The sequence below is a fragment of the Apis dorsata genome, unplaced genomic scaffold, assembly GCF_000469605.1.
Source record: "Apis dorsata unplaced genomic scaffold, Apis dorsata 1.3 scaffold_68, whole genome shotgun sequence".
Classification (NCBI taxonomy): Eukaryota; Metazoa; Arthropoda; class Insecta; order Hymenoptera; family Apidae; genus Apis; species Apis dorsata.
The window spans coordinates 1,251,933-1,261,642 of NW_006263366.1; the positions used below are offsets into that span (position 1 = coordinate 1,251,933).

Sequence of the window (9,710 nt, forward strand, 5' to 3'; positions counted from 1 at the left end):
AGGAAACCGAAACAATTTAGCGAGGTAAACGGCCATTGGTTCCTGCCATTAAACGATTTTCGATTACACACGTACGTACGAATATGAGCCGGTGTTGGTGCATAACGGATGCATGTAATTACGAATCGAGCTTTACGACTTGCTTAACTTAAATTACGCGACCTCAATTAAGTGAGACCCATGCCTGGTCTCGTTGCCAAGTTTCACCCTTCTGGTGAACCGCACGGTTCAACCCCTGTATCAAAAACTGACCGTTTATAGCTCGCCTTTATTTCCCTTGAAATATTCGGGTCGAGGATTCACAATGCTTTAACGGAGGCTGAGTGAAAAGTAAATAGGAGTTGGAGATAATTGACGAAACGATTATTACTATTAATTGAGAAGTTACATGCTCGCGCGTACTTTCTTTTTTTCTTTTTTAAAATAATATCGTTTCTATCCGTTCCGGATCGAGTTTCGATTAATAGATCGATAAAAAGATCCAAATATTTCCGCAAGATAGGATATATCCGTGAGATAGGAAAGTCCATGGTTAGTCGAGTACAGGATTTCCTTATCATATATTTCTATACGAACGAACAAGTTTAGATGGCAAAATATAATTCATATTCCGATGTAACGAGTTTCGTAATCCTGTTCAAAATCTCAGCAATTATTCAAAATATACGTACTGTTATAATATACTTAAGATTTCATTAAATTTAATTGTAACTTGAAAACTTGAATATTTGGAATATTCGTAACCATCTCTCTCGCGGTTCCCTCATTCTATTTATCTACGCCACGATCGTTTCGTTCCACTTGATCGTCCATTCCACCTCCTTCTTTTTCTTTTCCCTTCCCTCAACTTGTCTTCTTGTCAACGATTATCGCCTTATTATCCCTCAATTAAGAAATTCGATCTCGAAATTTAACAGCCCATCCCTTATCCTCTGCCCAAGAGTCACGAGAGACCCGTGACGGGCTTTAAACTAAATATTGGCTTACCGCTTACTCCACCACCGCTCTAACGCTCAAACATTCTTCCCCTCGCCCGATAAAACTCTCAAACCCTCTCTAACCTTCCCGGGCAAAGGCCAATCCCAACTTTCGCGAACACCCATTTCACACGATTGCTCGAGCCAACCAATCCTAATCGAAACCGGTATCGTCAAAGAACAATCGCACTCGGCCACTCGACTCCACTTTCTCCTACTACCATTCGCCGTCGATTCCCCCCTCTCAGGTTCTCCGACCATCATCGTCCGGATCCTCCTGTCCCGCAACAAAAACAGATTAATTTTAATCTGTAGGCCGCGTTCCACGCGTTTCGAGCAAGCGTGCTCGACGCGAATCCCCGAGATGGGACGTGTAAGTACGTGTAACTCCGTGTACACAGGGTTTGGGGGGGGGGAAGGGGAGGGACAGAGTGGAGGAATTTAAACGGAGAAAGAGAGAGAGAGAGAGAGGTAGAGAGAGAGCGGGTCGCATCGATTCCGGCCAGCATCCAATCAAGGATAAGGACGCTGTAGAGACGGTGTATCTCGCCCGATTGCCACGGTACACAGAGACGTTGTTGTTGCAGTTTCATGCAAATAGGGAATTAGACTACCGTATGGGAAATCTCTCCTTTCTTGTAAGGTTAACAATGCCGATTTTCAAAAGGGTCGGTAGGATTCGAGGAACGATTGACACATCTTTTCTTTCTCTTTTTTCTTTCTCTCTTTTTTTTTAGGATTGCGAAGTTTAGTTTCCAAAGAGATTCAGTTTCTCCGTTATTTAACAATGAACCGTCTTGATCCGTTTCGTGCGGAGATTTACAGAGTCGAAATTAAATTTTCAAGTGATACACGGATTTAGGTTAACGTATTCGTTGTAAAATAATGTGTTTTACTAACACAACCCGTGAATATCGTATAATTATTGATTAATTCCGTGATATTACTCGAATATATATATCGGCGAGGTATTATCTTGATGTGTAAATCTGTTACAAATATTATCAGACCGGTAGTAATCTATCCTGTATTATCCCACTTCTAATGAATTAACAATGCGCGATCCTCCGATGTTTATTTAGCTTTACCGGGAATATTTTAATCGGTCAACGATTCGAATCAAATAATTCAAATCCTGTATCGAATCCGATGATATTAAACCGTTGTACATAAAATAAAAAAATAAAAAAAATAAAAAAAAAAAGGAAAAAGGAACAACGAGGAGAGAAAGTTTTCCACGGAATTCGGTGGAATTCGTTTTTCGGGGGTTAGCATTTTTTCGAATCGGGGAGAACTTTCCACGATAAAAACTCGAAGTTTCTTCCGCTATGCAACTCTCGTTCCCCGTTACCATCCAATTGAACGTGATTTCGGAACACGTGAATCAACGTACTTGGAAAGATTATATATAAAAAAAAAAAAAAAATAAAAATAAAATAAAATAAAAGAAAGCAAACGAAATCGAAACGAAAGGGGAAGAAAGGGGAGAGAGATCCTTTCGAATTATAATCGAGGCCTATACATACGTACACGATGGAGAATAGTTAGGTAAAGTCGCAGCGCGGGGTACGCTCCAAGTTTTGCCTGATCCCCGCGCGAATGCATAGGCATAACGTAAATCCATGTTTACTATGCTAATACAGGCGAAGTTGCCGGTTGAAAGGACTCTGTGAAACGTCTCATCAAATATGCAACGCTACTTGCCTACGACCGGGCCAAAGAAGAGGAACTGGGAGAGAGGAGAGGAAGGAGACAAATAGAGAGAGATGGAAAAAAAGGAGAAGAAACTCCACCGCTTTTGATGGAGTCCGTTGGACCGGAAGCATGAACGTTCCTGAACGTACCCTCGCAGCTACTTCAGTTAGCAAATTTCTTTAAGGCCGGAGAATATTTCTTTCCAACTCTTTCTCTCTCTCTCTCTCTCTCTTTCTCTGCTCCCCGCGGGTCTCGTTCCTGGCAGTTTATCCACTGAATGAAGAAGAAACCGGTTCGCTACCGGTGTATGTATTCGTGCTTCGAGTTTAAAAGGTTTAGCCGTGAGGAACGTGTTTGGCGTGTAAGTTAATTGCCTCGGGGGAAAGGTAAACCTTTCCATTCTGAGCCATTCTTCCAATTTCGGTGATTACGTTAACCAATTCGCGATCTCGCAATCTCGAATCTCGCGTCGTCGAAATTTAATGAAAATTTGAATGAAAATGTGCGGCGATCAATCAAATTTTCTATCTCGACGCGTTCCTTTCTTTCTCTCTTCTTAGAGATTCTAACCGTGTAAATTGTAGCGGCGGTATAAAACTGAAGGAAAGATTTGTTCTACTAAGAACAATCGCGCGTTTTTCTTATTTATCGAGATCGAATCACGTGGATGAACCGCAACTGGTAACTTCGCAACTGGTAATGCAGTTATCCATGGCTTGCCCGATTTTCAGATCGAATGTACCCGAGATACAATCCACCAGAATACAATCGCTCGTTTTCCCCGTTACCTTAAAAAAGCACAGCGCCGAAAATTGACGATTGTTCGCAAAGGTTGCGAAAAGACGGAGAGAAAGGAAAGAAACGGAAGGTGGAAAAGCGGATTTTTTGGGAAACGGTGGTAGGATCACGTGTGCAAGACGGAGTGGAATCAAAGGCGGGCCGAACGTATTTTCGAGGCCTGTGTTCATCGTCTGTGTGCCCACGTGGCCCGTGAAAACTGCTTTTAACTCGTCCCAGTTCACGAGACTCTTGCGAAAGGAAGAACGAAATCCAGAGGACGTCCGGCGTCCGGCGCCCGGAATCGAGCGAAACTCGGAATGGCTTTTTGCGGTTCCGTAGGTGGCAAGATGAAAGGCGAGTTATTTGTCTTTTGTCGGTGGACGACAAAGCCCGCTCGCCACTCCCCTCCTCCCTGCTCCTCGGCCCAGAACTCTCCTCCTCGGTTCTTCCTCTTATCCCCTCGAATCGAAAGGGGAATCCTCGCCCCCTTTCCCTCGGGGCTCGAGTCCCTTTGTGTAAAGGTTATCAACGAGGATCTATCTCCACGGCGAAGGGATCCACCATCCTTTAAGTATCTTACTTCCTGATAAGACGTTCGAGTTCGAGGCGGAGAAATTAAGACGTCGAGCGCCACGACGTTGAATACGACCGATAATTTTCTATCGCTCGGAGAAAGAAGGGGGAAGGTCGAGCGGTAATAAGGAGATTATATTTTTATTCCCTGCGAGCGAGGAGGAGGGGGAATTTAGAAGGATTGGTCGCCGTTTCCGATGCGGAACGTTCATTGATATAATTATTCGATAAATAATTGGATATCGAGTGATAAATAATTCAGCGATCGAAATCCAAGCGGAATGGATGCATTGAAATGCACGCGGTGGAGCAGACGCGCGCAGATTGCATTAATAAACTCGATGTTTGCAGGAGGAACACGTCGGCCATAGTCGAATCGCGAAACTCGGCTAAACGCCTCTTGGTAACTTCGCCTTTCACAACCAAGTACTTACTTGATTAAGATCCTGGGATAATTTCAGGAACGGTGGTGGAAATACGGGATTCGGGAGGAGGGAGGGAAAGAAGTTGCACGAGTTAAAGAGTTTAGCGCGAGTACGATGAGAAAGTAATGAAAGGAAAATCTGCTGGAAATGAAACTACGGCCGACAATTTCAAAATGTAAACAGTGCGGAGATGGAACGAGAATGTACGTCGTGGAGAATTGTTTTCTTATGCCATAGCTTCCTTTTCCTTTTTTTTTCTCTATATTCTCCATAAAAATATTCCCTCCATGTTTCACGATCCAACTTATTGTAAAATTACTAACAAATAAAAAATTAAAAAACTTTGTTTGAAAAATAACTATAATATAATATACTTACTTGCCCGATCAACGGTTGATCCGTACTACTACTACGTCCCATCACGAACGTCGGATTATTCCATTTGCGCGACGAAAATATATGCTCGCCGACCACTTGTCCGACCAATAATTCGATTTCACCGGCAATACGAAAAGTAATTCCGTTTAAGGCCGCGATAAATGGCCCCCAAATCCACCTCCCCCACGATCTACCTATCAGGCTCGGTAACCTCCTCGAGGTAGCCGAGTAATCGCGTTTCCGCTCGAAGCAATGAAGAGGGGGAGGGGTCGCTACTTAAGCGCGGCAAGCAATTTAATTTCGCTGGAACAAAGTGGAGAGTGGATCGGGAGTGGGAGTGAACCGGCGCATTATTGCAGTGGCCGCAACACAATGCACCCACGGACCGCTTTTTCGACGCAGCCAACGCGTGCATCACCGGGCTATTCGGGGCTAAACCGAGCGTCATCCCCTTTGAGCCGGGTCTCGCGAGAGTTGCCACGCGGTTTATTGGCTCACTGCGTGCCATTAAACGGTGGAATTCGGTTTGGGGAGGCGAGGAATCGGTATGCGACAGCTTTCCCCATTAGAAAGACCTTGGGCAGAAGGTAAAGGTAGGGAGATGATGAGAGGGAACAAAAGGTGTGCGATTGATCCGTTCCGACTGTTAAAAGGCGTGTTTAATGAGTTGAACGTGATTGGGGGAGGGGATCGGTGTTTTCTTAATTGATATTACGTCCCCTAGGGACCCCTAGGAAATTATCGGTGGAACGAGCTCAAAATGTTACCCCTTGCTGATAGCTATTCCAGTAGATTTTATTACGAAATCTTCATTTAATTTTCCTTATCAAGATAGGTTCTTCCGTTAAGTTCTTCTTGTTTCGTTGATGTATTATAACGGAGTATCGTGAATAGCGAATCTTAGGGATAATTAAAATTGAAAGAGGGGAAGAGGAAAGAGTTAGTTAAAAAACGATAAAAGATGGAAATTCGCGTTTCTGGATCCGGATGCTTTTTCAGTTCAAGATTATATAAGGATAATTTTATAAATATTCGTTTCATCCGGTTCTAATTAGTTTAATAAAACTGGGATCGGTTCGATGAAAAATACATTGGCCGTGAAATGTACAAGTTCCGGGTGGTGGAGAAAGCGAGACGAAATTAAAAATAGGAGAGGCTGAAATGAAAATCGTGACGTGGATTTTTCACGACAATTCATTCAACGCCCGAGATATACGTAAATATCGATCTTCGTGTCTTGAATATTTTAAACGACGCGTTTTGACATTTCTCTTTAAAATGACCGGAAAGATAAAAATTTCGGAAGACGAAAATTTCGTTAAATCTTTGGATTGAAAGTGAAGCCGTCCACGGTTATTCAAGCGCTCGGAGCGACGAACTGTCCCAGACTCTATATTTTCTGAAGCGTGAGGCGAAGCTTGAATCCCCTTTGCCAACCATCCCTCGTCCCTTCGCTGCAAGCCTCTGTTCAACCCTGGCTGCAACTTTTCTATAGGAGCAGACATACGGTCAACATCGGTCTTTGTTTCGTCGAGGGTCGTTCACGTGCCGCTTTCTTTAACGCTTCCTTCCTTCCTTCCTTCGTTCCTCCTGGACGTTGATATTGTCGCTCGAATAGGGGTCGGTGTTCCACGATAGGAAATAGGCGAACTACTCAAATTCCTTCCTTTCTTCTCTTTTTCTGAAATCGATCGAGCATCGAGTGTTATTTAATCTCAAGTTCGCTTTTTATTTCGTATTTCACCCTGTTTACAATTCATCTTTTGTTCGTTGATGATATCATCTTGTATATATCGATAAAATATATCGACGGATAAAGTAAATACCGATGTAAAATAATTTACGATTCGAAAGAATACAGGTGGAATCTTATGATTGGCTCTCGTATCCACTCTCGTACCAATCTCCTCTCTTACGATTCACCACTTCACTTTATATCTCGCAATATATTCCGTACAATTCGTCTTTCGTTTATTGATAATCTTATGATGTATAACATACAATGTAATTTCATTCACGATTCATAGGAATAATACATAGTCGGTTTTACGATTGACTTCTTATCTCCTCTCTTCATAGTCACCATACCATCGCTTGGTATAAACGCAGAAATGAAGAAAACGTGATGATAAAAATTGCCATCATTTACATTATTCATACTCGCGATCCAGAATAACAAAGCTCATCTTATTCGATACTACTTGTTTACGTTGCAACGTATAAATCCTTTCCGATTTACAAATATACGTGTATATACACATACATATATACACGCATCGATCGATGTTTATTTTTTAGCGAAAAAGAAAATCGTGGAAAACGCAACAAATTTGCAATAACAATATTTTCCCGCAGACTTTCGAAGCCCGACAACAATTCTTCCGATAGGTATCGATTCGACCAGCAATTTCCGCGCCATAGAGAAAAAAAAAAATCGACGCGAGAACGCATTTGGGGGGCGGCGTCCAATCGGAGGGCGCGCCCGTCCCCGCAAAACAGCCAGCCTCTAATCAAAAAGCGTGTCGGTTGAGCGCGGGTCAGCGCGTTTTCTCGTTACATTCCGTCGGCGAGGCGCGATTCGCGGCCGCGAAATCGACACGTGTCGCGGTGGTGGTTCGCTGCGCCTCGAGTGTCGCGGCTGTCACGCGGAACCACGCGACAATGGCGGAAGAAGCATTAGCGACCCGTCACATCCGCAACATTCCCTCGCCAAGCTTAATTCTCCCAATGTCGCGTCTCTTCTTCTCTCTCTCTCTCTCTCCATATTCCCTCCACTTTTCTCCCTTGTTCCCTTCTCTTCTCTCGGACGTAAATCGGTGACAGAAGACATCTTCGTCCGGGAAAAATCGTCTTCTCCTTCGTCGCGTCATTCCTCGCTCGAGGCTCTGGCTTCGGATGAGAAACACGAATTTGAACACGAATAGAAGGTTCGCTCTGCAACTGTTTTCCTTTCGCGATCGTTTGCCAAACATTGGCCGGCGACTAGCGAGTTGTTGATACAACAAACTTCGAGTGTCGATTTTGTAAAAAATAATAATAAAGAAAGGAAATAAATAAATAACTCGAAACATAGCGTAAATTGGAGAAACACAGGAGGAATATAAATTTGGAAAAAGCAGGGGGTCGGGCTTGAGAGGTACGAGGAGGTACTTTTTCGGGGGAAATTTAAAAAAAGATCGTGGTTTAGCCGGCTACTTTTCACCGAGGAGGAGGTTTTATTTTTTTTTTTATTCGAGAAGATGGTGAAAGAATACCTTTTTCTTCGCAGGGATGGCGGACAACAACGGTAGAAAGCATCCGGTGTTGCTGTACATCCACGGGGAGAGCTACGACTGGGGTAGCGGAAATCCGTACGATGGCAGCGTGCTGGCCAGCTACACCGACCAAGTAATCGTGACGATGAACTACCGGTTGGGCGTGCTCGGCTTTCTCAACGCCAACATGGCGCCCCAGACCAAGGCGAGGGTCGCGAATTACGGGCTGATGGATCAGATCGCGGCGCTCCAATGGGTCAACGAGCACATCGCCCTGTTTGGCGGCGATCCCAACAACGTGACGCTGATGGGCCAAGGGACTGGGGCCGCCTGTGTTCATTTTCTCGCCATCAGCCCGACCGTCGTGCGTGGTCAGTCGCTTTTTCCTTCCTTCCTTTCTCCCTCCTCGCGAGAAACTCGCCAAGGATCGCGGAGATTTTTAACTTTACGCTTCATCTCTTCCCCAACTTTTTTTCTTTTTCATTTTTTTCTTCTTCATTCTTTATTTTGGAAAAGAGTTTAATTGAGGAATGTTTTTAGAATGTTTAGTTTATGTTCGGTTGATGATAAAAATAGGTAGAACGACAAATGCATTTCCTGCGCGGTTTACCTGTTACATTTAACTGTAACATAAGTAACGGTAAGTATTATCGTGAAAATCTTCGTAGAAAATGGTTATTTGAATGGAATTTTAGTACAGAGTTAGTAAAGAGTATCTGACAATCTTTGATTTGCGAAGGCAGAAAATTAATTGAAGACAGGAAGATGGAAAATAAAAATTGGAAAATCTTAAAAGTCGATCAGATTAATTTTAATATCAATTTTCTGCTCGTCGGAAGGAATCGGATCCGGGAAGGAAACTCTCGAAAAGTCCATAGATCAACAGAAAATCAAACTCGCCAAGAATACGTTTAATTTCGTCATTTCTTTCTTTCTCGGCCTCGGGTTTGAAGTTTATTCGATCGACTGTGACTTTCGCCAAGTAATCTCGACGAATCTCGAGGAAGTTCGGGAAGTTTTTCGCGTAACACGATAAAAATCCGGTTCCGCATTCGACTAAGAGCCGCCCAACTATTTTTAAATCTCTTATAAAGTTCCACTCGGTTAGATTAAATTTTGCTCGTCCCTTCTGTTTCGTACCTTCTGTTCCGTTTCCCGGGACAATTAACCTGGGATTGATAATAGTCGAGTCGTGTGCAGGAAAGAAAGAATCGTTATGCCATAAATAACGAGATGGCGACCGGTCGTCAAGACTCTTCTCTCTCAATGGAGGGATCCGATATTTCTCCGTGATTCCTTCGATCCGTGGAACGAACCGCTAACGAGACTCTCGAGGAGAATTCAGAAGGAAACGAGCTTATGTGTATCGAGGTGATTTCTGATCGACGTCTCTCGAGGTCCAATCTCTCTCGAAAATCGATTCTTCTTAATCGCCCGATTCCCGATAAATTAAAAAGGAAAAAAGAGAATCGAATCATCGATTTGATATTCCTCTCGGGAAAGAAGTCTCGTTAGAAGGATTAATTTTCAAAACCACGATGATGATCTTATCGCTAGATCAGATACTGTATCCGTGAACCGAATGGAAACAGGGTTAAATTCACTTCAAGGTCTTGGAAAAAAAAAAA

At 43.4% G+C, this 9,710-nt stretch overlaps 1 protein-coding gene across 1 annotated transcript in view; it reads left to right on the plus strand.

Annotated features, from left to right (window-relative positions):
• LOC102677285 (neuroligin-4, X-linked) overlaps nt 1-9,710 on the plus strand; it is a 219,658-nt gene that overhangs the window by 105,809 nt on the left and 104,139 nt on the right. The window contains exon 3 of the mRNA XM_006610083.1: nt 8,097-8,453. Within this exon, the coding sequence (XP_006610146.1) occupies nt 8,097-8,453 (357 nt within the window). The remainder of the gene's footprint in view (nt 1-8,096; nt 8,454-9,710) is intronic.